The sequence below is a fragment of the Cervus elaphus genome, chromosome 16, assembly GCF_910594005.1.
Source record: "Cervus elaphus chromosome 16, mCerEla1.1, whole genome shotgun sequence".
NCBI lineage: Eukaryota > Metazoa > Chordata > Mammalia > Artiodactyla > Cervidae > Cervus > Cervus elaphus.
The window spans coordinates 44,758,218-44,783,024 of record NC_057830.1 but is presented as its reverse complement, the minus strand read 5'-3'; the positions used below and the strand labels follow the sequence as shown (position 1 = coordinate 44,783,024).

At 40.4% G+C, this 24,807-nt stretch overlaps 1 protein-coding gene across 1 annotated transcript; it reads left to right on the top strand.

Annotated features, from left to right (window-relative positions):
- The first annotated feature begins 891 nt into the window (after nucleotides 1-891).
- Nucleotides 892-24,807, top strand: LPL (lipoprotein lipase). Its single transcript, XM_043927732.1, has 10 exons — nucleotides 892-1,289; nucleotides 6,745-6,914; nucleotides 12,001-12,180; nucleotides 13,858-13,969; nucleotides 14,957-15,190; nucleotides 16,750-16,992; nucleotides 18,240-18,360; nucleotides 19,253-19,435; nucleotides 20,949-21,053; nucleotides 23,308-24,807. Coding segments are annotated over exons 1-10 (1,437 nt in total). The 5' UTR covers nucleotides 892-1,201; the 3' UTR covers nucleotides 23,309-24,807.

Here is a 24,807-nt window from a genome sequence, read left to right as displayed (position 1 = left end):
ACTTGCATATCTGAACACATCTTGTTTAAAATATAATTTATGTACCATAAAGCTCGCCCATTTAAAATGTATAAGTCCCATGTTTTTAGTGAATTTACTCAGTTGTACAAACACCACCATAATGTAATTTTTGAACATTTTCATCACCATCCCCTCCAAAATCATCTCCATTCTCCTGCCTCCCCTAGTCCCCAGAACTAGGCAATCATTAATCTACTCTCTGTCCCTAAGGTTTGCCTATTAGTGGATATTCTATGCAAATGAAATAATAGGATATGCGTCTTTTGTGACTGGCTTCTTTCATTTAGCATAACAATGCACTTTCAGGCTGTCTGGCCTCAACATTCTGCCTCTGAGGATAAAATGTTACTTTGCATTTCTTGGTGAGTTTGAGGATTGAGTATAATTTGCAAGAGGCAAAAATTAGAAACTAGTTAGAGCAAGAGGGCTTTTCTCAACCACATAAGCCAATCCATTTTACAAAGTTAAAATACCAGATTGTGCAAGTTCAAGCTGCAGAAAAATGTGTGTCCATGGGTCCTTAGATTGACATTGTCCAGGAGAATTGGGGGTGGGGGGAACAAAAAACAAAACAAACAGACAGACACTGCAAGTTACAAACGAGCCATCAAAAGAAGTTGGGTATTGCCCAAATATAGTTTAACAACTTAACTTCCATTCCTTAGAAAACTGATGATTACAGAGTATTTCACATAAAGCCATGAAAACCTTTGTTTGGTGTTTGTATAGGGAACCCATGAAAGCCAGACCCCTTACAAAAAGCAAATTGCCCTCCTAGAGAAAGTAAATTTTTTCCTTCTGCCCTTTCCCCTTCTTCTCCCTGGCAGAGTTGAATCTCATTATAGTTTGCTCAAATATTTGGAAGTGAATTTAGTACCCTCCCCCCCAACTTATGAATTTATAGCCAATAGGTGATGAGGTTTATTTGCATATTTCCAATCACAAAAGCAGCCGTGGAGTGGAAACAGTGTCAGACTTATTTTCTCCTCCCCCACCTCCTCCTCCTCCTCTTCCAAGGAAACCTGCCGCTTCTAGCTCCCCACCCTCCCCTTTAAAGGGTGACTTGCTCTGCGCCAGACCGCTGCTCCAGCCTGCTGCCGCCTCGGGCTCAGCGGGTCTACGGGTCTGTCCGCGCTCCCGCCCGGTGCCCTGCATCTCCTACAGAGGGACATCCCCCGAGATGGAGCGCAAGGCCCTACTTCTGCTGGCTCTGAGCGTGTGGCTGCAGAGTCTGACCGTCTCCCGCGGAGGGCTGGTCGCCGCCAACAGTAAGTTTTGTGCGCGCAGACTCCCCACTTGCTGAGTAGGCTCAGTGGCCATTTGCACACGTTGTGAGGATGAGAAGGAAAGAAAGTAGGAAGGGGTTGCGATGCGCACCGGCGACTCTCCTCGCCCGAGCGCTTGCCTCAGGAAGGGTCGCGGGGGTGGGATCTAGAAGGAGCGCGGAGGAGATTTTTTCCTGATCTCTCTGGGGCGGCTCCGAGAACCCCGTTCTCTTTCCCGCGCAGTCCTCTCTACTCCGGCTGGGGCTGAGTTCCCTGGAGCCTGGGCGCTACTGGGAAAGGAGCGGGGAAGGTCCGGCGGAGTGTGAGGGGCGGGGCCAGGGGGCGGGAGGAAGGGCTCGGCCGGCGGTGGCCTGCTTTAACCTCTCCTCTTGCAGGGGCCCTGGAATGAAAGGAAGGGGGCCAAGGTGACCCTGACTTGGCCTTGGTCGCAGCTAAGCCCCAGCCAGTGGGAGCGCGAATAGAAAGTGGCCCCTTCTCCCGGAGAAGCCGGCCCGTGTGGGAGCCGGGCGGGGGGCTGGGGGGAGAAGGCATTGACCCAACTCTGGACCCTCTTGCTCTCCACGTGGAGGGACGTGGAGGAGAGGACGCGGGGCGCGAAGTCCTGGGCACGCGGGGTCCTGCACGCACTGGGGCCCCGGGGAAGCTGTCCAGCTCCCACTCTGTACCCTCGGCTTTACTTATCCGCCAGCAAACCCGGTGAAGGGTTGACCACCGCGCCCCTCACCCCCACCCCTCGCCGTGAAAAACGTGGCAGAGCGACCAGCAATCTGACCACTGACTTGGAGATTGCCAGGTTTGCGCTTGGCTACCCTTACTGTCCTCGGACTGTTCTCGGAGCTGAGCCCGGCTCGGGCACCCTGCCCCGTGGTGCGGTCCGAGCTCTTGGGGCTTCTTGGGCGCCGCGGGGAGGCCACTGGCGGAACCCCGGTCACCGCTCACCAGGGTTAAGGCGTCCAGGCCAGATGTGAGTTTATTGCAGGGAAGAAGAGCGCCCAGCTCGAGACCTGCCCACAATAGAGGCAGCCTGTGTAACTTGAGCCTTGGTTCAGCTAACAAGCAGCTGAACTAAAGAGGCAGCTGAAGCAAGTCATAAAAAGAGGCAACGTTTTCTTCCCTCTTCGGTGGAATTGCAGTTAGGGCGGTGCCTCCTGGATGTGCTTTCAGGAGGCACGTCCTGCAGTGAGTGGCTCATTTTATAGTGAAGTTGGTCTCTGACTTTGCTGCTAAACATTTATTTCAGCACAGAGTGTGAAATAACATTTTTTAATTTATTTAAGTTGAGGTAAAATTGCCTAACCATTTTGTGTTAGTTTCTGCTGTATATAAAATAGCATGTTTGATAGGTTAAAAAAAGGAAAGCTGATAAAAGTATCTTTCGGATCAGTTTGAGAACACTAGAGGTTCAATTTGTTGTTGTTCAGTGGCTAAGTCATGTCTGACTCTTTGCAACCCCATGGACTGCAGCACACCCGCCTCCCTGTCCTTCACCATCTCCTGGAGTTTGCTTATACTCATGTCCATGGAGTTGGTGATGCCATCCAACCATTTCTCCTCTGTTGTCCCCTTCTCCTACTGCCTTCAGTCTATCCCAGCATCAGGAGAAAGGAGACTCAGGAGACATGGGTTTGATCCCTGGGTGGGGAAAATTCCCTGGAGGTGGGCATGGCAACCCAGCCTGGGATTCTTGCCAGGAAAATCCCATGGATGGTGGAGCCCAGCAGGCTAGGGTCCATGGGGGTCCCATAGAGTCCTACAGGACTAGAGTGACCGACCACACACACAGGCAAACATCTTAAGAAGTAGCGTGTGCCCCTAGATAGTGTTTTACGCTATCTGAGAAAACGGTTGGAACAAACTCCAAATTCTTATTTCAGAAAGTACATCACAGGATAATGTTACTTAGACCAAGAACACACACACATAAGTGTCATTCACAGTTTTAAAGTTTTGGTCAGACTCCCTGAGAGATTCAGGACCCTAAATTACTGGGCTAGTCAGTGTCGCCTCTCTGGGTTTTGTTTCCTCAGCCCTAAAATGAGGAATTTAGACCAGACTCGGAATCCTCTTAGACCCTTTAATTCCTTACTTTTCGATGCAAATGGACACACAAGTGATTAAGGAATTAAATTGGATTTTAATCAATCTATGTTTTTCCTAGCTATAAATGCTTTGTAAGGGAGGAATCATTTGGAAATGGACTTGAAATTAATACCCCTCATCCTTCCTTCCCACTCTCCCTCTAACCTCCATCCCCTCTTTATATTATGCCTCTCCTATCACAGCAACTCTCTGCCCTCTTTCTCCTCCAAACTAATTTAGGTAGGAATGTAGGACATTCAGAGTAGAAAGGGATAAGTGTGAGGAGGGAATGGTAAGTACCACCACTTCTGGGCTCTGACTATACTTCTCCATTTTCTATTTCTAAGAAAAACATGAGGATATGGGCACTGCCCTCTTTTTCTTGGAGCCACAACAATCTCTGCATGGCCTCGTTAGGAAATTGGAAGAGCTCGGTAGCTACAAGTCTGTTTGACTGGCCATCGTGAGTTTCTAGGCTAATATCTGAGTTAAACATGATGAGTGATGACGGCAAAAAAGCTCACAGCACCTTCAGATGAAGCAGAGCTCAGCAAGAGCGTGATTGATTACTGTTGGAAAGGTGGGAGTCCGGCACGGGAAGATTTCTCAGTAGGAGAGTTTCACTTTCTTTCTGGCGGTGTATTTTTAGCTCAACACTCCTTTCTTGCTTTATTTCAGGAGGAGAAATTAGGCTGTAGAGTTTACAGCTGCTATTTTTGCAAACATTTTTTTCTATAAAATTGGAAAGTAAATCTGCTTGTTAGGTAAGCAAGCGCCTTGTCTACATTGGAATGTCTGAAAACTCCAATCAATTCAGTCAGATAACAACACTGATTTTTCCCCCCAAACCTTTTTTTGGGGGGAGTCAGCATTCTACAGAAGCTGAGTCAATAACTATGACCATCAGCCTCAGAGAAGAGATGAATTACTGATGAAGTTCTTTAGGAGTGTATGTTTGTGTGTGTCAGGAAAAACAGAGAAAGGAAGGAAGTAAAAACTTTAAGAGAATGGCATTATAATTGAGCTCATATACCTCATGTCTTCATATAAATGTTAATCTTATTTATCTGATAACTGTGAACTGCCTTTAGAGTCACTTTGCTGGGATGCTCAATGCTCCTCCTATAATGTACCTCCTATAATGTATAGTTTACCTTTAAAGGGTTTTGACTTGACCTAATTTCATCTCTGTGATTTATTATCTATATTAAGATAACTCCTCACCTTTGTTGACACACTTAGATTTTTTGTTATTTATTTAGGAATTAAGAGATAAAGATTATATAGTCAAGAAATGCATTGACTTGTTAACTTACCTGATGCCCCCAAATCTCTCCTTAGTGTTTGATGAGGACACATCTAATGGTGTGATGTTACTAATATGATGAGTCAAGTTCAGAACAGAGGCCCTTATAAAGGATTAAACCTTAGGCAACTGCCCCTGTAACACACTATTCTAAGGTGACTTTACTTCTAAGGGGATCTAGTGAAATGTCCTTTTAGCATCATTTCCATTTATAAAAAACAATAATTCCCTTAGTAGCAATTGAGTCAAATCAGTTCATCTGCCAGCCAGGAGCAATCCCAGTGTATATATTACGATGACTAAACATACTGTTGACCCATAGTCAGGGTTCATTCTTCTCCCTAACTCTTCCTGGCCTAAGTCAGTTGCATGAGGGCTGGTAGAAATTGGGAAAGCACACTCATCTTTAGATTGCCAAGACATCCTTAAGGGATTACAAACAACCAGGTATGTGGAAATACCTTTGGTGTGTGTCAGAACACCAAGGAGAGGGAAAGACTGATTAAACACCAGTTGCATCTATAATTTCATATATAGAAGAGACAAAGAACTGAAAACATCACATAACATATAGAGGGGTACTGTTTTCTTGTCAAAGGCTTCATTATGCTTTCCGTAACTTAAAAAAAAATCCATGAAAAGCGAAACAAAAGTTTCCAAATACAAATTTTCTTGCAAATGTATGAATTTTCTTCTATTTTTCTTTACAAGCTATGCACCCCATAGAAAATGATGGCTGTGGGAAATTGGAGCTCTGAGTGATCCATTTGGTAATCTAGTACAAGAGTTAAAGATTGAATAGACTTCTTTTTCATAGAAATATACAAATCTTGACTTAATAATTTCAAAGAATATTCTTAGTCATTTCAAAACCACCAGCAGCTCTAGGGCCACCATGTTGCATAATTCTAGAAAAAAATAGACTAAAAGTGACTGTTATCTTCTGGAGTTATGCAGAGCAATAATCTTAAATAATCAGTTTGGCAACCAGGTGGTGGGTGAGATCTGTCTGCCAGATTGTTCAGGTTATTTCTGCTTTAAAAAGCTTGCTGATCAAACATGTTAAAATAAGACTGCTAAGAGGGGAAATATAAGTTATTTGATACAGAGTGATGTGGGTGAAACTAATCTAGTTTGAAATTTTCTAAGGCAGTTTCTAACAGTAAAAGAACTTCTTGGGCAAAATCAAAAGTAAATTGCAATACAATTTACTTAAAATTTACTTAAAATGGTTACTGTGATATTATATGTACTTCCTACAAATACCCTGTGACGATTCATCAACATTTAGAAGTATTGTCCAGAGATTCAAAAATAGGCCAAAGTTTTCTTTCTCTCCTGATTCAGTTGGGGCTTAATAATGAAGAATGGATTCTTTCCAAAACCACCCCCGCTGTAGTATTTTAAGCGTCGGCTTTGTGTGGAAGTCTGTAAAGACATAAGTGAGGAAAGAAATATTGGGGGAAAGAATTAATCATGATTCATGCATAAGACAGATATTTCTGAACAAATCACTAAAGGATCTTTTAAAGCAATTTTGAACTGATATATCTTTCCATGTGGGTAAGAATTATTCCATTCAAAATTTCCCCATGCTTCCAACTTTTCTTCTTGTTAAAATTTTTAAAAATAATGCTAGTGAAAAGGAAACAGTCTTCCCTCAAACAAGCTTTGTTGTTGTTCGTTTTTGTTGTTCAGTCACTATGTCCGACTCTCTGTGACCCCAACAACTACAGCATGCCAGGCTTCTCTTTCCTGCACTATCTCTTGGAGTTTGCTCAGACTCATGTCCATTGAGTTGGTGATGCCATTCGACTATCTTATCCTCTGCAAAGTGTCAGATACAACTGAGCACTGGAGCACTGTCAACTCTGAGTACCACTGGAGAATCAACCATTCTCTTGCAATCCACTTTCTTTCTTTTTTTTTTTTTTTTACTTTAGAAACAAAAGTAGCGTTAGTGGTATTTGCTTGTGAATCTAAAACACACTAGTCCAGCAAATAAAACAAACCACCCCCTAATTAACCTCCTATCCAATTTTTCCTTTTCAGGGATTACAGGAGGAAAAGATTTTAGAGACATTGAAAGTAAATTTGCTCTCAGGACTCCTGAAGACACCGCTGAGGACACTTGCCACCTCATTCCTGGAGTGACGGAGTCTGTGGCTAACTGTCACTTCAACCACAGCAGCAAAACCTTTGTGGTGATCCATGGCTGGACGGTAAGGAAGGCTCTTTAGGAAGGAGTAGAATGGCATGAACTAAGCATTTTAACAGCCTTGTTGAGAGCCCAGTGATGGGAACCCAGTGATGGCTTTGCTTTAAACTGGAATAAAAGCAGTTCTGGCTCAGGTGGGGATTGAGGATTCTAAAGCCACAAGTTGCTTGCTATACAGAGTGAAGTAAGTCAGAAAGATAAAAACGCATATATGTGGAATCTAGAAAGCTGGTACGGATAAAATTATTTGCAGGGCAACAATGGAGATACAGACGTAGAGAACAGATGTATGCACGTGGGTGAGAGAAGAAGGAGAGGGTGGGGTGTGTGGAGAGAGTAACATGGACACAGACATAACCGTATGTAAGATAGAGAGAAACAGACATAACCATATGTAAGATAGAAACAGACATAACCGTAGGTAAGATAGATTGCCAATGGGAGCTTGCTGCGTGACGCAGGAACTCACAGGAGGTTCTGCAACAACCAAGAGCAGTGGGTAGGGAGGGAGGTGGGATGGAGGTCCAGGAGGGACGGAGCATAGGTACACCTATGGCTGATTCATGTTAACATTTCGCAGAAATCAACATAATACCGTAAAGCAATTATCTTTCAATTAAAAATAAATGTTTAAAAAGTGTATAAGAAAAGCCACAAGTTCATGGGCACTTCCTCTGGACAGTGCTAGCCTTCAATTTACCATGGTACCTAGCTGTGACCTCAAACTGGCCATTCCCCTAGCCTTTGCTCAAGGACAGAGCAGAGTGTAGGTCAGAGGAAGCGATGGAAACCTGGCGTGGGCCTGATTCATCCGGCGCCTCGCCCAAGTCCTTTCCTAAGGAAGATGAGCTGTGAGAGTGAGGAGTGGGCTGGGGGTGGAAGGAAGAGACTGTTTCTGTTCTGCTTTGCCATTCTCTAGCTCTGTGACTGGATCCAGCCACTTCTTACTACTGGGCCTCAGTTTACTGCTCTGTTAAAAAAATGAATTTAGACTAGACCTCCCTCCCCTCCCAACATTCTCCAACTGTAAACTTAAGGAACTTTTCTAGAGATGAAAGAGGGCTAGCCAGGGAACTGTCAGGCAAGATGATTAGGAAAGGTGAAAACTGCTTATATTTACTTTTCAAGAATATGAAAAAAGTAGCTCTCTTTAAATATACCTGCTAGTCCCTTCACATGGTATTGTTCTTACTTAACTAGTTTGTTTTCAATATTTTCAGTTCTTAATGAGCAGATTTTTATAGCTTATTAAAAAGAACTTAGATAAAATTGATGCGTAAAGAAATATTATCTTTCCATTATGTCCAGAGTTTGTGAATGTGGTAATAGATACTTAACTTTAATGAAGTGAATCTGCTAATGGTTGCTATTTCTACTCCTGATTTTTTTTCCTACATAACTTAAGTGCCTTTGTTATTGACAGTGTAGGACAATTGTTATTACTTTTATAAAGATGAAGGCAACAACTAACGGAATTCACAGGAATATTTATTTTAACAAAACACATCTATTTGCTAGAGTTCAGGTAGCATATTATATATCTTATGATAAAGTTACATTTTCAAATTTCTGACATAGATCTTTTTACATTTTAAGAGGTTTATATTGGAAAATATAATTTTTGGTTATTTTAAACACATTTTGGCTATATTTAGAACTTAGCTTTTAATACTTTTCAAAAAAGTTTAAGCTTAACATTCATATGACAGAAATAAATATCTCAGGTATCTCAGCTTGTCTTTGAGAGAATTTTGTAATTTAGGAATTTTTGAAAAATATTTCCTCCTCACACTAAGATGACATGATTCACCCAGTATCAGTAGATAGTGGTAATTTCTATCATTAGCCTCACTGCTTAATAAGACCACTTATATTCTGTGGGACTGAGTTTCATTGCGCAGAACTAGGTGATCTGTGCATCTAGGCATTTCAGTGAACAACCTGGCTTCCTTGTATTCTGTGGGACTGAGTTTCATTGCGCAGAACTAGGTGATCTGTGCATCTAGGCATTTCAGTGAACAACCTGGCTTCCTTATATTCTGTGGGACTGAGTTTCATTGCGCAGAACTAGGTGATCTGTGCATCTAGGCATTTCAGTGAACAACCTGGCTTCCTTATATTCTGTGGGACTGAGTTTCATTGCGCAGAACTAGGTGATCTGTGCATCTAGGCATTTCAGTGAACAACCTGGCTTCCTTATATTCTGTGGGACTGAGTTTCATTGCGCAGAACTAGGTGATCTGTGCATCTAGGCATTTCAGTGAACAACCTGGCTTCCTTATATTCTGTGGGACTGAGTTTCATTGCGCAGAACTAGGTGATCTGTGCTTCTAGGCATTTCAGTGAACAACCTGGCTTCCTTATATTCTGTGGGACTGAGTTTCATTGCACAGAACTAGGTGATCTGTGCATCTAGGCATTTCAGTGAACAACCTGGCTTCTTCAGTGGGACCACCTGGTGCAGGTGGCAAGGAAGACTTCTAGTGCAGCTGTGCCTGTGAATCAAAGCCATTAAAAATTAGTACTGCTTTAAGGAAACTGAGAAGGAAAAAAGCTGGAAATATTACCTTTTTGGAGCTAAAGAAGGTGGGTCTTTGTTTTCCAGTCCTATGTTGGGTTGCTGTTACAGTTCAGTCACTCTGTTGTGTCTGACTCTTTGTGACCCCATGGACTGTAGCACGCCAGGCTTACCTGTCCTTCAGCATCTACCAGAGCTTGCTCAAATTCATGTCCATCGAGTCGGTGATATCATCCAATCATCTCATCCTCTGTCGTCCCATTTTGCTCCTGCCTTCAATCTTTCACAGCATCAGAGTCTTTTCTAATGCGTGGTCTTTTCTCTTCACATCAGGTGGCCAAAGTATTGGAGCTTCAGCTTCAGCATCAGTCCTTCCAATGAATGTTGAGGACTGATTTCCTTTAGGATTGATTGGTTTGATCTCCTTGCAGTCCAAAGGACTCTGAAGAGTCTTCTCCAACACCATAGTTCAAAAGCATCAATTCTTCGGTGCTCAGCTTTTTTATAGTCCAACTCTCACATCCATACATGACTACTGGAAAAACCATAGCTCTGTCTAGACGGACCTTTGTCAGCAAAGTAATGTCTCTGCTTTTTAATATGCTGTCTAGGTTGGTCATAGCTTTTCTTCCAAGGAGCAAGCGTCCTTTAATTTCATGGCTGCAGTCACCATCTACAGTGATTTTGGAGCCCAAGAAAATAAAGTCTGTCACTGTTTCCATATAGCTTATAGAGCTGGCGTTTTATCACTGCAAGTAGATTGGGAACCAAAGTGGTCACAAGAAGACATTTAGGAGTGGAGAGTAACTTCCAGATCATCTGATTTCTTTGTTTCATAGGTGCCCTGGTAAGATTAAAACAGTGCCTGTGTTCATAGACGTAATTAGGGGAAGAACTGGGATTGGAACCAACATCTCCTGAGTCCCAGGCTTGCTTTTTCCCTCCACAGAGCACAGCAATGTGGTGAAAATTTGCCCAGTTTGTTTGTGTCAGGCGTGAATCGAGAGTTCATGTTTTAATGTTTTATCCTACAAAATAGATTAAACAGAATGGAAGTATATGGCTGACTCATGTTGATATATTGCAGAAAACAACACAATGTTAAGAAGCAATTATCCTCCAATTAAAAAGTAAATTAAAATAAATAAATAAATAAAAAGTAAATTAATTTAAAAAAAGAAAACAAATACAAAAAAAATAATAATAAAGGAAGCAGATCTGAAAGGACTCACCACATAAGATCAAAGTTTCAAATGAAGTCCCTTGGTTTGGGAATTCAAGAGTCTTATTTTTTCTATTGGCGTTACTCTAAGAAGAATACAGGTTTTCCAGATTTCCCCTTAAAAGCAGCCTAAGACATTTATTTCAGAATCTTCTTTGTCTGTTGAGTCATGACATTTACTAGGGCTACAGTATGATCAGCTCTCAGGTTGTATTAGGGGTGGGTAGATTTAAAACAGATTTTTTCTGTGTATAGGCTCCTGGCAGGATGGCATGAAATTTTGTCATCTGTATTTTTTTTCAATGTGTTCCATTATTTTAAAATAAGCATATTCGCCAAGATGTTCAGTGTCTCCTCTTTGATGGCATAAATCTTTTCACTTTGAATTTGGGGGCCTTTATCAACAAGAAGCAAAGAATTACAGATGGCAGTTTGCTTATCTCCAAAACAAAACCAGTCTCATAATTTTGGAAATTTGATAATTAAACTTCATTAATTTGCACTCTGATAATCAAGAATTTGAAAGGATGTTGAAAAAGTCTGAGCTGAAACTAATAATTTTCTAATGTATTAAGAGATTGCTAAATAAAATTATCTTCTGTTAGAATAGTATGTTTAAAACTATTTTTTTATTATCACATCAAATTTTGTATGTAAATAACCCTTTATAAGAGTAAAGCTGTGGAATCTAGAAAGACAGCAAAGATGACAATCCTACTTGCAGAGTAGCAAAGGCAACGCAGAGAGAAAAAACAGACTTTGGACACTGGGGGAATGAGAGGGTGGGATGATTTGAGAGAAAAGCATTTAAACATATACATTGCCATATGTAAAACAGATAGCCAGTAAGAGTTTGATGTATGACACAAGGAACCCAAAGCCAGTGCTCTGTGATAACCTAGAGGGGTGTGATGGGGAGCGAGGTGGGAGGGTTCAAAGCAGGGGGACCTATATACCTATGACTGATTCATGTTGATGTATGGTAGAAGCCATCATAATATTGTAAAGTAGTTATCCTCTAATTAAAAATTGAAAAAGGAAAATGAAAAAAAAAAGAATAAAGGATACTCACATTGCCCAAAATATTTCTGTTGGGAAATATTTATTAACCCAATTGAAAGTATTTAAACTAAATTTCTTTTAAAATAGTCTGTCATTATACTGTAAATTTTAACTTGCTCAGATTGATCTTTCATTTCAATACTATAAATTATTGAAGTTTTACTGATGAGCCAACGGGCTTCCTATGGATTTTTCCCCCCATTTAATGTATGGGGTTGACATATGTTATCTATTAATATAGCAAGTTGTAAGTGGGCATTTTAAGGATGCTTGTATCGTTCTCTTCAGGTAACAGGCATGTATGAGAGTTGGGTGCCAAAGCTCGTGGCTGCCTTGTACAAGAGGGAACCGGACTCCAACGTCATCGTGGTGGACTGGCTGTCACGGGCCCAGCATCATTATCCAGTGTCTGCGGGGTACACCAAGCTGGTGGGACAGGATGTGGCCAAGTTTATGAACTGGATGGCGGTAAGACTGGGGGAAGGAGCCTTGTATGTCCAAAACAGACCAGTTGACTAGAGCTGAACTAACAACTGATTTTGTTCCTTTGTGGGAAAAAAGAGAAAGTGTCAGTTGCTCGGTCTTGTCTGACTCTATGCGACCCTGTGGACTGCAGCCTGACAAGCTCCTCTGTCCTTGGGATTCTCCAGGAAAGAATACTGGAGTGGGTCGCCATGCCTTCCTCCAGGGGATCTTCCCGACTCAGGCATCGAACCTGGGTATCCCACATTGTAGGCAGATTCTTTACCATCTGGGCCACCAGGGAAGCCCTTTATTCCTTTACATTTAGATATAGATATTTTTTTGGGTCAACTCATATCTTCAGAATAAGCATGGACATTATTTTTTTCAGCTAATAGTAGCATTATGATAAAAAATGATAAAGCTATAAAATCCATAAAGCATAGTCCTGCCCTGCACTGTCCTTTGATATTTTCATAGTGAATAGATTTGCTGAGACCAAGAACCTTAGTTCTTAGTTCTTAGTGGGCAGAACAGACAAAAACTTGTTATTTCAGGGCAGAGGAAAGATGTCATGTTCAGCCAAATCCTTCCCTACCAGTTGGCTGGCACATGGAAATTTTATCGAGGCTTTGACCTGTTAGAATACCAATCTTTTGATGAAAATTTTATTATTACTTCTTCCTTCAGTTCAGTTCAGTTCAGTTCAGTCCAGTCCTTAGTGTGGATTAAACATTTGGATTTTTGTTGAGAGTTGGAGGAGTGATGGAGATGAGCTAGGGGAAAAAATGGCTGAAAAGTGTGTAGGATATGAAGTAACTGAAGGTCAGGAGCTTTATTCACTTTGACTCTCTGAAGTCATCCTCTGAAAATTACCTTTGGAAAGTATCTTGGGGTTGAAATGAAGATAGTACTCTCACAGGCCATTATTTAAGCCAGGTACTTAAAAAATAAGCTCTGTTTATTGAATCTAGCATTAAAAGATAAAAGTTCTTTTCTTGACTCTTTTGCTAACCAGGAGAGTGAACTTGGGCAAATCAGATCACATTCCTGGAACTCAGACTTCTCATCTGTTGAATGAGAAGGCTGGCCCATATGTGTCCCATCCTCTGTAATACTTTCTGATTTTAAGTCATTGCTTGAGCAACCTTAAAGAATAAAGTAACACAGGGTATTTGAGTAGAAAATGATGAGTTAAATATATATCTGTATGTGTGTGTCTATATATATATAAATACCTATATATAAATATGGTGCTCAGTCGCTTAGTCATGTCCAACTCTTTGTGACCCCATGGACTGTAGCCTGCCAGGCTTCTCTGCCCATGCAATTTTCTGGGCAAGAATACTGGAGTGGGTTGCCATTTCCTACTCTAATACATAAATATACACATATACATATATTTTCAGATGTATGGAAATTCACATTTCCATACATTTCTATTTCAGACATTTGGAAAACTTCTCTAATTTAAATATTAGTAAGGAAAGAAAAAAATCTCAACAATATAGTCTATGTTCCTCTTACCTGTAACAAGAAATTAAAATAAAGAGTTAAGTTTCAGTATTGCCTCTGTTTTGAAAATGATATTTATTTATTTGAAATACTATTCAACTTTTGTTTCTTTTAGCATTGATATTTTGCAAAGAACTGTAAAAACTCTTTTCTGTTCATCTTCCAAAGGATGATTTTAACTATCCCCTGGACAATGTGCATCTCTTGGGATACAGCCTTGGGGCCCATGCTGCTGGTATTGCAGGAAGTCTGACCAATAAGAAGGTCAACAGGATTACCGGTAAGAAAGCAATGCCATTTTCTCTTAAAACGAAAGAACTGCATTGCCTGTTGCTCTGAAAGAGAATCAGGATGCTTGTCAAATAAACATATGCATGTTACCCTCCTGGGTATGCCTGGCCGTTTGATTATCACATGGGAGGGCTCTTTTTCTGGAATAAGATAAAATCCAGACCCTTGCTCTCATGGGCTCACCATCTACTGGCAGAAGCAGAGAAACGATGCCGAGTTAAACACAGGAAGCCCAGTGGCAGCTCAGAAACCCGTTTCCCTCCTCCCTCTGCTCTGTGCTGTGATAGTGTATTGCACACGTATTTCTGACCTCTCACATCAAAACTGGAAAAAAAGGAAAAGGACCCACACCAGAGGCCATTTGGGAAAAGGAGACCTGTCATCCGGGCCAATGGCAGTAGATGGTTTGGCCTGTGTAGAGAGGAAGAAAGCCCAGCACTATTTACAGGCCTTCTAACCAGGCACAGAAATAATTTACAAAAGGGAATCAAGTCATCCTGTGTCAAAATTGTTATTTAATGATTAATTTGAGAAATTCAAATTTTATTTGAAGAAGAGATAAGCCTTCTTTTATGAATCTCCTAATTTAAAACTCAGTCAGTACAGAATTGGAGCTGATAACAATCTGTGACTGCCAGTTACATTCAAATGATGAGCAATGGAATGCTAAGGTGATACTGATGGAAACTAAAACTAGTGGGAATTAAAAAATCTCTGAGTGACCTCCCTGGTGGTCCAGTGGTTAAGAATCCACCTCGCATGAAGGGAACACAGGTTCCATCTTTTCTTGGGGAACTAAGATCCCACATGCGGTGGAGCAACTAAGCCCACACACCTCAACTGGAGAGTTCATGCAGCCCAAAGGGAAGACCCCACGTGATGAAATGAAAGCTCCCACGTGCCACAGCTAAGGCCTCATGCAGCCAGATATATAAGTAAATACAAATCTCTGAGGACTTTTTGTTTTCCCGCTAAGGCCTAGATCCAGCTGGACCTAACTTCGAGTATGCAGAAGCTCCAAGTCGCCTTTCTCCTGATGATGCAGATTTTGTAGACGTTTTACACACATTCACCAGGGGGTCACCTGGCCGAAGTATCGGAATCCAGAAACCAGTGGGGCATGTTGACATTTACCCTAACGGAGGCACTTTCCAACCAGGATGTAACATTGGGGAAGCTCTCCGTGTGATTGCAGAGAGAGGCCTTGGAGGTAAATATAATTCAGAAGTTAACTAAATGTAAGTTGTTGTCTTAACTCTTACTGATCAAGTGCCCTACCATTCTCCACAAGTACATAGTTTGAGTATACATTTAGTCAAGATGTGATTTTGAAGAAGTCTGTCACATTTTAGCATAATCACCTTGGAGCCTCAATACTTCCTGGGGTCAGATAGACATTTCATCTTGTATTATATAGTAAGCTGCGCTGAATACTACACTTGCAGCAATAAAAGGGAAAAAAACAAGCAAACAGTGAGATGGCAAGAAAACTGCCTTGCCTTTGATAAAGTGTTATCTTGCTACACATTAAACTTTGAATACAGTGCAAAACCAGTAGAGTTATTTTTAATTCTACTAAAAGTAAAGGACATGTTAATTAGTCCAAATTTCTTTTGCCAGTCTTTTAAAGAGATGTACAAATCAAAAACAAATCACCATTCCCCAAGAATAAATATTCCAAGTTTTTAAGAAGAAAATACGGTTTAATATTAGTTTTTAATGTTGAATAATCATGTTGCTGCTGCTGCTGCTAAGTCGCTTCAGTCGTGTCCGACTCTGTGTGACCCCATAGACGGCAGCCCACCAGGCTCCCCCGTCCCTGGGATTCTCCAGGCAAGAACACTGGAGTGGGTTGCCATTTCCTTCTCCAGTGCATGAAAGTGAAAAGTGAAAGGGAAGTCGCTCAGTCGTGTCTGACTCTTAGCGACCCCATGGACTGCAGCCTACCAGGTGCAGGTCCATGGGATTTTCCAGGCAAGAGTACTGAAGTGGGGTGCCATTGCCTTCTCCAAATAATCATGTTAGTATGTGTTAATTTTATGATTTGTTTTAAGGGATCTTTGCATACCTTGTGGACAATGGGACCTACCTATAACCAATATACTCCAATGTTTTAGGCATACTTTACAGAATTTACAGGATAATGTTGCTAATTTTAATTGTTAAAAAAGCTTATGATAAAAAGTTGTACTTTTATGACATTGCTGATTATTTCCATAATTCTATAATTATGCATTTATAGAAATATAGAAATAATACATTTTATAATTACAGAAATTATAGAAATAATTATCAATAATTCTATTATTGCTATAATTTAATGTAGAAATCATGAACAGTGACACACTCCTCAGTTATTCACAGTATCTATGATAAAATGCTGTTAATATGGCAATTATACCTATGATGTGGTTTCTAGGGGTATACTTCCAGAACCATCTAGAGGTATTATATAGTTTCAATATAAGTAAAAGGTGTGATGAACTGGGGGAAATCAACTTCTATCTTGGATATCCTTATTATAGCTTCGTAAAGATACACATATAAGACAGCATAAGTGTCTAAAGTTCCTGATAAAATTGTCAACTTTAAACACTCTTGGAGTAGGGAAGAAAGCTGCTATCAAGAGTGCCTCCTTAAACAGGACCTACAATAAAGGAGATCATTTTGTTCTAACACCACATCTCAGCTGTATTAAACATGCAAGATGAAACACTCATTGTGAACCGTCACAGAGTTGAAATGTTCCTTGTGTCTCTTTTTCCCCAGATGTGGACCAGCTAGTGAAGTGCTCCCACGAGCGTTCCGTTCATCTCTTCATTGACTCTCTATTGAATGAAGAAAATCCAAGTAAGGCCTACCGGTGCAATTCCAAAGAAGCCTTTGAGAAAGGTCTCTGCCTGAGCTGCAGAAAGAACCGTTGCAACAACATGGGCTACGAGATCAACAAGGTCAGAGCCAAAAGAAGCAGCAAGATGTACCTGAAGACTCGTTCTCAGATGCCTTACAAAGGTAGGCTGGAGACTGTTATAAATGGGAAAATGGATTTGATCTTATTTTTTATTATCATGCTTGTTGCATCACATGTACTGATTTTGTCCACTGCAGGAGAGACAATAAAACAGTGTTGCTCCATTCTGAGCCCTCATTTGTGTTTCTGTTGGTAGAGGGGAAGTCACGCTAATGCATTTTGCTGGAGTTCCTAATTCCCACTGCTAGTGAGGCCCCGGGCTCAAGTACGCTACCCTGCACAGAGGTCCTGCCTGCCACCATCCTCTGCACTTGTGCCCATTAGCGTGGGCCACCACATTCGTACCAGGCTGCGTTCATGTGAAACCATTCATACAGAGTCATCAAACTATGGCCCATGAACCAATTCCAGCCCAGCATCTGCTTATTTAAAAAAAAACTTTTGTTAGAATGTAACCACATTAATTCATTTCTGTATTGACTAAGGCTGCTTTCATGCCTTCATGGCAGAGTTGAGTGGTTGAGACAGAGGCTCTTTGGCACGCAAAACCTAAACTCTTTACTCTCATCCTTTGCAGAAAAAGGATGCCAGCTCCTAAAATCTGCTTTGGGGTTTCCCAGGTGGCTCAGTGGTAAAGAATCTGACTACAATACAGGAGACGCAGGTTCAATCCCTGGGTTGGGAAGATCTCCTATGGAAGGAAATAGCAACCCACTCCAGTATACTTGCCTGGAGAATCCCATGGACAGAGGAGCCTGGTGGGCTACAGTCCACGGGATCGAAAAAGAGTTGGATGTGACTGAACTACTAAACAACAAACAACAAAGTCTGCTTTAAGTGAAGGCAGGAACCACCTGTATTTGAAAATACAAGTAGTCCTGAGAGGGAAGAATATACCAAACCTTCTAAGATACTCCCATTTTGTTAACAGTCTGAGTCTCTTGCATTGCAGGCAGATTCTTTACCATCTGAGTTGCTTAGGAAGCCCAGTACCCGATCAAAGATGACTACTTTCTGGGTCTGCTTACCAAGTCAGGTACACCTGGATTTTTCCTATCCACTAGAACCACACTCTTCTGCAAGGGAATAGAATTCAAAGCCTGAATATTCTAGTAGTAAGCACTGTACAGATATGAAGCAATCTTTCCGAGTCACATTTATAGTCATGTATGAACACTTCCTGTTGATCACTAGTAAGAAGCAGTCTGCTGCTGAGAGTGCATGCTTGCTTGTGCTGTGGTGTTTCCATAAAGACTGATCAGAGCTTGTTCTGATTTTCTCTCTACAGTCTTCCATTACCAAGTAAAGATACATTTTTCTGGAACTGAGAGTAATACATACACCAACCAGGCCTTCCAGATCTCTCTGTATGGCACTGTGGCTGAGAGCGAGAACATCCCTTTCACTCTGTGAGTAGCCACAGGATTTTTACCTTCAGCACGGGGGTTTATTATGGCACTGTTACCTGCCCTGACCATCAGTCTGAGGAACAGAAAGGACATAGGATAGCAGTCCCCAACCTTTTTGTCACCAGGCACCTGTTTTGTGGAAGACAATTTTTCCACAGATCAGGAGATAGGGGATGGTTCCAGTGATTCAAGAGCAGTACATGAACTGTGCACTTAATTTTTATTATTATTACATCAGCTCCACCTCAGATCATCAGGCATTAGATCCCAGACCCCTGACATAGGACTCCTAAAAAAAGGTGTACTCAATAGAAAATTTTTTAAAAGGCAAAAGATGTTCATTACAGTGGAACCCACAGTAGCATAAATTAGAAGCAAAGTAAGTGTCCAAAACTGAGGCAATGGTTAAGTGAATTGTGGTTCAACAAATCAATAAAATCAATCTAGCCTCTAAAAAGTGTAGTTATAGAAAACTAGGTAAAGCATGTTAAAAAGTGGAAGGTAAAACATGAAGTGAATAAAGAAAAAATAGAGAACCGCATGTACACTATGATTGTGACAAAGGAAACACATGTTCACATATCAATACAAATAGGAAGGGAATATACGAAAATGAAAACAATATCTCTAAATGATGGACTTATGAATTTTTTCTCTTAAGAATTATATTACATAATTCATATTGTTAAAAGTTGGAATACTTTAAAGGGGTGTAGCCATCTTTCAAAATACTCTTAAGTGCCATTGACATTCATCTTGTGTATTTTGTTGGACATTTTTTGCATTTTTAAAATATTCCCCAAAGAATAAAGCTATTTACCTTTTAGGAGAAAGAGAAAGGGAAAAAATTCTGATTTTCAGAACTAACCAAATATGTTGATTTTTTATTCAGGCCTGAAGTTTCCACAAATAAGACATACTCCTTTCTACTTTACACGGAGGTGGATATTGGAGAACTGCTAATGTTGAAACTCAAATGGATTAGCGATTCATACTTCAGCTGGTCCAGCTGGTGGAGCAGCCCCGGCTTTGATATTGGGAAGATCAGAGTAAAGGCAGGAGAGACTCAAAAAAAGTAATTAATTTTTCTCCATTCACTTCCGATTCACTCAGTTGTCTTTACTAGAAATAGTATTTCTGGAGCCTCCAACATTCAGGTGAAACTTTAGTAGGCTTTGTCTTAAAAACTATATACCTATACCCAGGGACTGAACCCAGGTCTCCTGCATTGTAGGCAGATTCTTTACCTTCTGAGCCACCAAGGAAGCCCCATTCAGTATAAAAGTTTTAAATCCTCTGAGGCTGTCTATGTAATTAATTTGAAACTATATACCTAGATAATTATGCTTATTATTTCTTAAGAGTATTATTATATAGAGAAGTAATGATATTTCTGCATTTCATGGAAAGAAAACATAAACTGAGTTGCCACAATCATTGAGTAAAGCTGAGATTAGGAGCCAACAATCTCAACTTCTCATTTAGCATTGATTCCTGCAAGCACAACACAGTTATGCAGAGAACCTTAGTGATGCCACTTGGACATTCAGAGATTAAAACCAACCTCTTGGGACTTCCCTGGCAGTCCAGTTGTTAAGATTGAAAGTTTCCACTGCAGCAGGTGTGGGTTCAGTCCCTGGTTGGGCAGCTAAGATCCCACATGCCAAGAGATATAGCCAAATCTTTAAAAACAAACAAAATAAAAACCAACCTCTTCAAGAAGGATGAGATTCCAAGATAATCTCATCCTCTCTCCCCCACCCAAATCCACATAGATCTATAAAATGAATTGTCTAGAGAGCCTCAGAGGATTTAAAACTTTTATACTGAATGGGGCCTCCTTGGTGGCTCAGAAGGTAAAGAATCTGCCTACAATGCAGGAGACCTGGGTTCAATCCCTCGGTTGGGAAATCCCCTGGAGAAAGAAACAGCTTACCCACTCCAGTATTCTTGCCTGGCGAATTCCATGAACAGAGGAGCCTGGCAGGCTGCAGTCCATGGGAATGCAGAGTCGGCCACGACTAAGTGACTACACTTTCACTTTCTTTCATACTGAATGTACAGGGATTTTGCAAACTACAGTATACCATTATTGTAAATAAAAATGACTCTTTAAATTAGGATCAATAATATATTTCTCTTGTGTCATTTCCTTTTATAACCAAAGTGGAGGAGGGAAAGAAGTTGTGAATGGAGAGGCTATACAGAGTATGTGTTTCTCTAGCAGGGCCAGTTGAAGACTGATTTCTGAATTCCTTAATGCAGACACTAAAAAGTGGTAAAGTTGATCTTGTATCATCTTTTGGTAAAAGCCTGGTGACTTTAAACCTGCTCCAGGCTATCTGTATGCCTGTCTATGTTCATGAACTAGCTTTATTGCCCAACAGTGCATTAAGCCCTCAAATAACCATCTGACTCAGATGTGTTGCTGACTGGAATGGCCTGAGTATAAACAGTTCATTATTAGAAATATCAAAACAGTCAGAAGAATCATGTAAGTTTCAGACAACCCTGATAGAAGCATTTATTTTTGAACAGTCATTTTTATTGTTCCAATATGCTGTGTTCACATACATTTTCTTCCACAGGGTGATCTTCTGTTCCCGGGAGAAAATGTCTTATATGCAGAAAGGAAAGTCACCTGTGATATTTGTGAAATGCCATGACAAGTCTCTGAATAGAAAGTCTGGCTGGTGAGCATCATGGGCTCAGGCTCTCTGGGTATCTTGAACTTGCTCTCCAAGGGATGCTGCTTCATACATTGCCCTTCACCCCTGAAGTAGAGGCTTGGATTGAGTCTTGTGATGAGAACCTTCAGGTGGTCTTTCTTAAAGTCTTCTGTATACACATTAGGAGGCTTCCTAACGGCTCAGTAGTAAAGAATCCGCTTTCCAATGTAGTAGATGCGGGTTCGATCCCTGGATCGGGAAGATGCCCTAGAGAAGGAAATGGCAACCCACTCCAGTATTCTTGCCTGGGAAATCCCATGGACAGAGGAGCCTGGAGGGCTACAGCCCATGGGGTCACAAAGAGTTGGACACAACTGAGTGACTGAGCATACACACACAAACACATGCACATTAGACCTGTCCATTTGCTTTTAGCAGTACTTGCTCTATTTTCTTCTTCCAGTTCTTTCTGCCAGCTCTGGTGCACTTGGTAGGTTTTATTTTACTTCTTGAACCACAGAATCTTCCCTTCTGCGTCTTCCTGTACTGCAGCCTTGCCCCCTTTACAGACCTGTGTGCGGAGCACACAGCACAAGTTTGTAGCCATCACCGTGGCTGTGGGCACAGCTCCTCCTGGGAGGTACCCAGGGGAATGAAACATCAGCCGAAACCAGAGTCCTCCTTGATTCTGAGTGCCGGCAGATTCCAGGACAGGGAGCCAAAGGGGCAGCTGCCAAGCATCCATCTCAAAACCCCCAAAGATGGGAAGCTTGTGGACTTAAGAGTTTAGAAGACGGTTCTCTTTTCCACCTCAAAACAACTGCCTGGCTCTTTTCTACCTGACCTTTAAGGTTAATCCACATGGCAGCTGTCAGCTGAATTTTTCCAGAGCGTCAGTACTAAGTAGAGAATGAACATGTGACTGCCCCTCTCTCCACCACATCCCCTCCTGGAATTCCCAAAGTATGCCATTTCCAGTCCTCCACTCATTCCCCTGCCAGGCGAAAGTGCTGAAGGGTTGTAGGGATAAAGGGGGAAAGCTTAGATCATATCATACCAGCCAGTGACACAAAAAACAATGGGACAAGTTGGTCACAACATCATCCGGAAATAGAAAAGCTGATTGCTTTTGGTTTGTCTTGCCCAGTTACATTTACAGACAAAAGTACAGAAAAATTCTGTAATCAGAAAAGGCATATTAAAGGCCGTATGTGACACATCTCTTTTACTTTTAATTTCTATTTTATAATACAGTTTATCAATGGATAAGTATGGATTTCAGACTTTATACATGTATAATATTTATCTTCTTTTAGTTTTTTACTTTATGGCATTATGACATATATACTTTGGACAAGATGACACCATCTGGATTAAAAACATTAATGTACAAGCACTCAAGATAAACTTGAAATGGAGAATAGTTACTGGTATTGAGCCAGGGAGAATAATTGAATTTTTATCTAAGTGTATACTTCTACTAAGAGCTTCATTGCTTTGGTTTTCTTCATCACAAATCTGAGATGATTCATACTTGTTTTAACTCTTCAAAAGGGACTCCTATATGAAGTTTTATATATGAGTAAGTTATGTAGAAACATACACTTTATTATGTATATATTATCCCAAGGTCATCCACAACTTTAATCTATAATGTGAATTTAAAAACAAAACAAAACTTGAAAAATTAGGAACCAACTCTTAGCTGTTTATCAAGTATTTCTTGTCACATTTGTGTAAGTTATGACTTTATCTAAGATAGTTTAATGATATGTTCTTCATCTGATGATAAGATTACTGAAACAACAGATATTTAGGGAGTTTTTTTTTTTTTTTTAACTCCTGAACTTTATCTAGGAGGTAATTATGACTCAGACTAATAACCTGCCATTTCTCACCTCTGTGACTAAGTCAGTGAACTAAAAGCTTCTCTCTCATCTTCTGGTAAAACTCTTTGAAAGACTCATATCACAAGAAAAGGGGAAAAAAATAGGTATGTTATTTAACAAGTTTTAGAAGTAAGAAATCTTTCTAAATCTTGAAATCATTTGATTCAGTCTTCTGAAAAGGATACTCCTTATCAAGACAAGGCTAAGTAAATATTAGACTGTCTTTGACTCCTATGAGCCTGCCACTTCCTCTGATTACGTTTATTCTCACAACCTTTGTTCTGAACTTCTGGTTGACTACTTTTCATCTTGAAGGTGGAGGGGGGGAGAAACGGTTATAAAACACTAAGCAGATAATAAATTGCCATTCCTCTTCTGTTTTCTCTCAGAAACTTGGCAAAGCTACAGAAGAAAGAACAGCATATGAATTCTATGAAGAATGAAGTAACTTTTACAAAAGACGCCCAGTTCTTTAGATGGTGAAAAGTGGATTTTCCTGAGTATTTATCCCAGCTCTAGCCTTTTTAGTTGTTTTAGGAGACAGTCTCAAATACTAAAACTAATTCAATTTGAGGCATATAGTGGCCAAATAGCACATCTTCCAACAGTAACAAATAACAGATATGAAAAGCACTGCATTCTGTCCTTTGAGAAAAAAATAAAGAGTTATTTAAAATGGTAAAATAATCAGATCTCTTCATGTAGTAAGTTTAGCCATAGCCTAAAATTGATTTGAATCTCATTTTTAATTGGAATTCTGCATTTTCTAGATTGATAACATTCTTAAAGCTTTCTCTGAGTCTAAATATAGAAAGTAGTGATTTTTGCAGCATGAGTAGGACCCATTTACGTATCAATCAAAATCCCTACTTTCTTGGAATTACTCTCTTCTTGCCATTGGAATGTTGTCCAAGAGTGACCCAGGAACTAGTGACTTGGAGATAGAAATGAAGAATAGAGTCGATAAAGTCCTGGACCTTTAAACACCCTCTACGGTTGGTTGCATCATAACCAAGTTACAAATTAAAGGAGTTACGTAAAGTTGAGATCAATTAAATCTTAATAAACTTTACAGTTTATGGTTTAGTATTTCCCCTTCCTTTTCCTGCTTTGTTTCAAGATTATATTTTAATAGTTTTTCCCTAGATAGGCTTTTCAAATGAGCCTGTTATCATCGGCTGATACAGAATTTTCACTACAGAGAAAAAAAATGATGCCGTAATTTTATTATCAGATTTTCAAAATTATATTCATTGAAGCCCTTTAATGTATGACAGTTACTTTCAATTTTAGGCTTATTTCAGCCATGCTTTTGTCAGACTTTGAGCATGTCTGTTTCTTCTCTAACTCTGATAAGAAAATATGTGTTCAAGATGAAGCTTTGCATCATGCAAAGTCCTACAAATTTTAGACTAAGATTGTTTTTACTAAGTAAAGAAACAGAAAAGTTACAGTCATATGTTCACTGGCAGTGCTTAAAACCATTGTGGACAATGAAAAGGATCAATTGCTATATCCACATGAATTGTCATGAAAGTTGTTTTTAACAACTAGTCAAGAGTGAGTGAACATTTATTTATAAACTAGAGCTCATATTTTCAGAATGCTTTTCTATATATTATTATAAAATGATAGAGAAGTCAAATATTTCAGAGGCTATTGCTGGAAATCCAAACTGTGAATGTGTGTGGGTGTCTGAACACATATTCACATATGAAGCCCCACATGTACAATTATTCCTCAGCTTGGCTTGGAAGGTTCCAGCGGTGCGGGAACACTCCTTCATCTGAGAGAGACGATTGTGCCTGTACAAAGGAGAAGGAATGTTATGATTAGCATCAGCCAGTTTGGAATGAATTCTCTCTAAAATAAAATGCTGTGCGACCTGT

Coding starts and splice junctions, on each gene's coding strand:
- LPL (XM_043927732.1), top strand. CDS start 1,202: ATGGAGCGCAAGGCCCTACTTCTGCTGGCTCTGAGCGTGTGGCTGCAG. Junction 6,915..12,000: donor TGGTGATCCATGGCTGGACG/GTAAGGAAGGCT, acceptor CGTTCTCTTCAG/GTAACAGGCATGTATGAGAG. Junction 12,181..13,857: donor AGTTTATGAACTGGATGGCG/GTAAGACTGGGG, acceptor CATCTTCCAAAG/GATGATTTTAACTATCCCCT.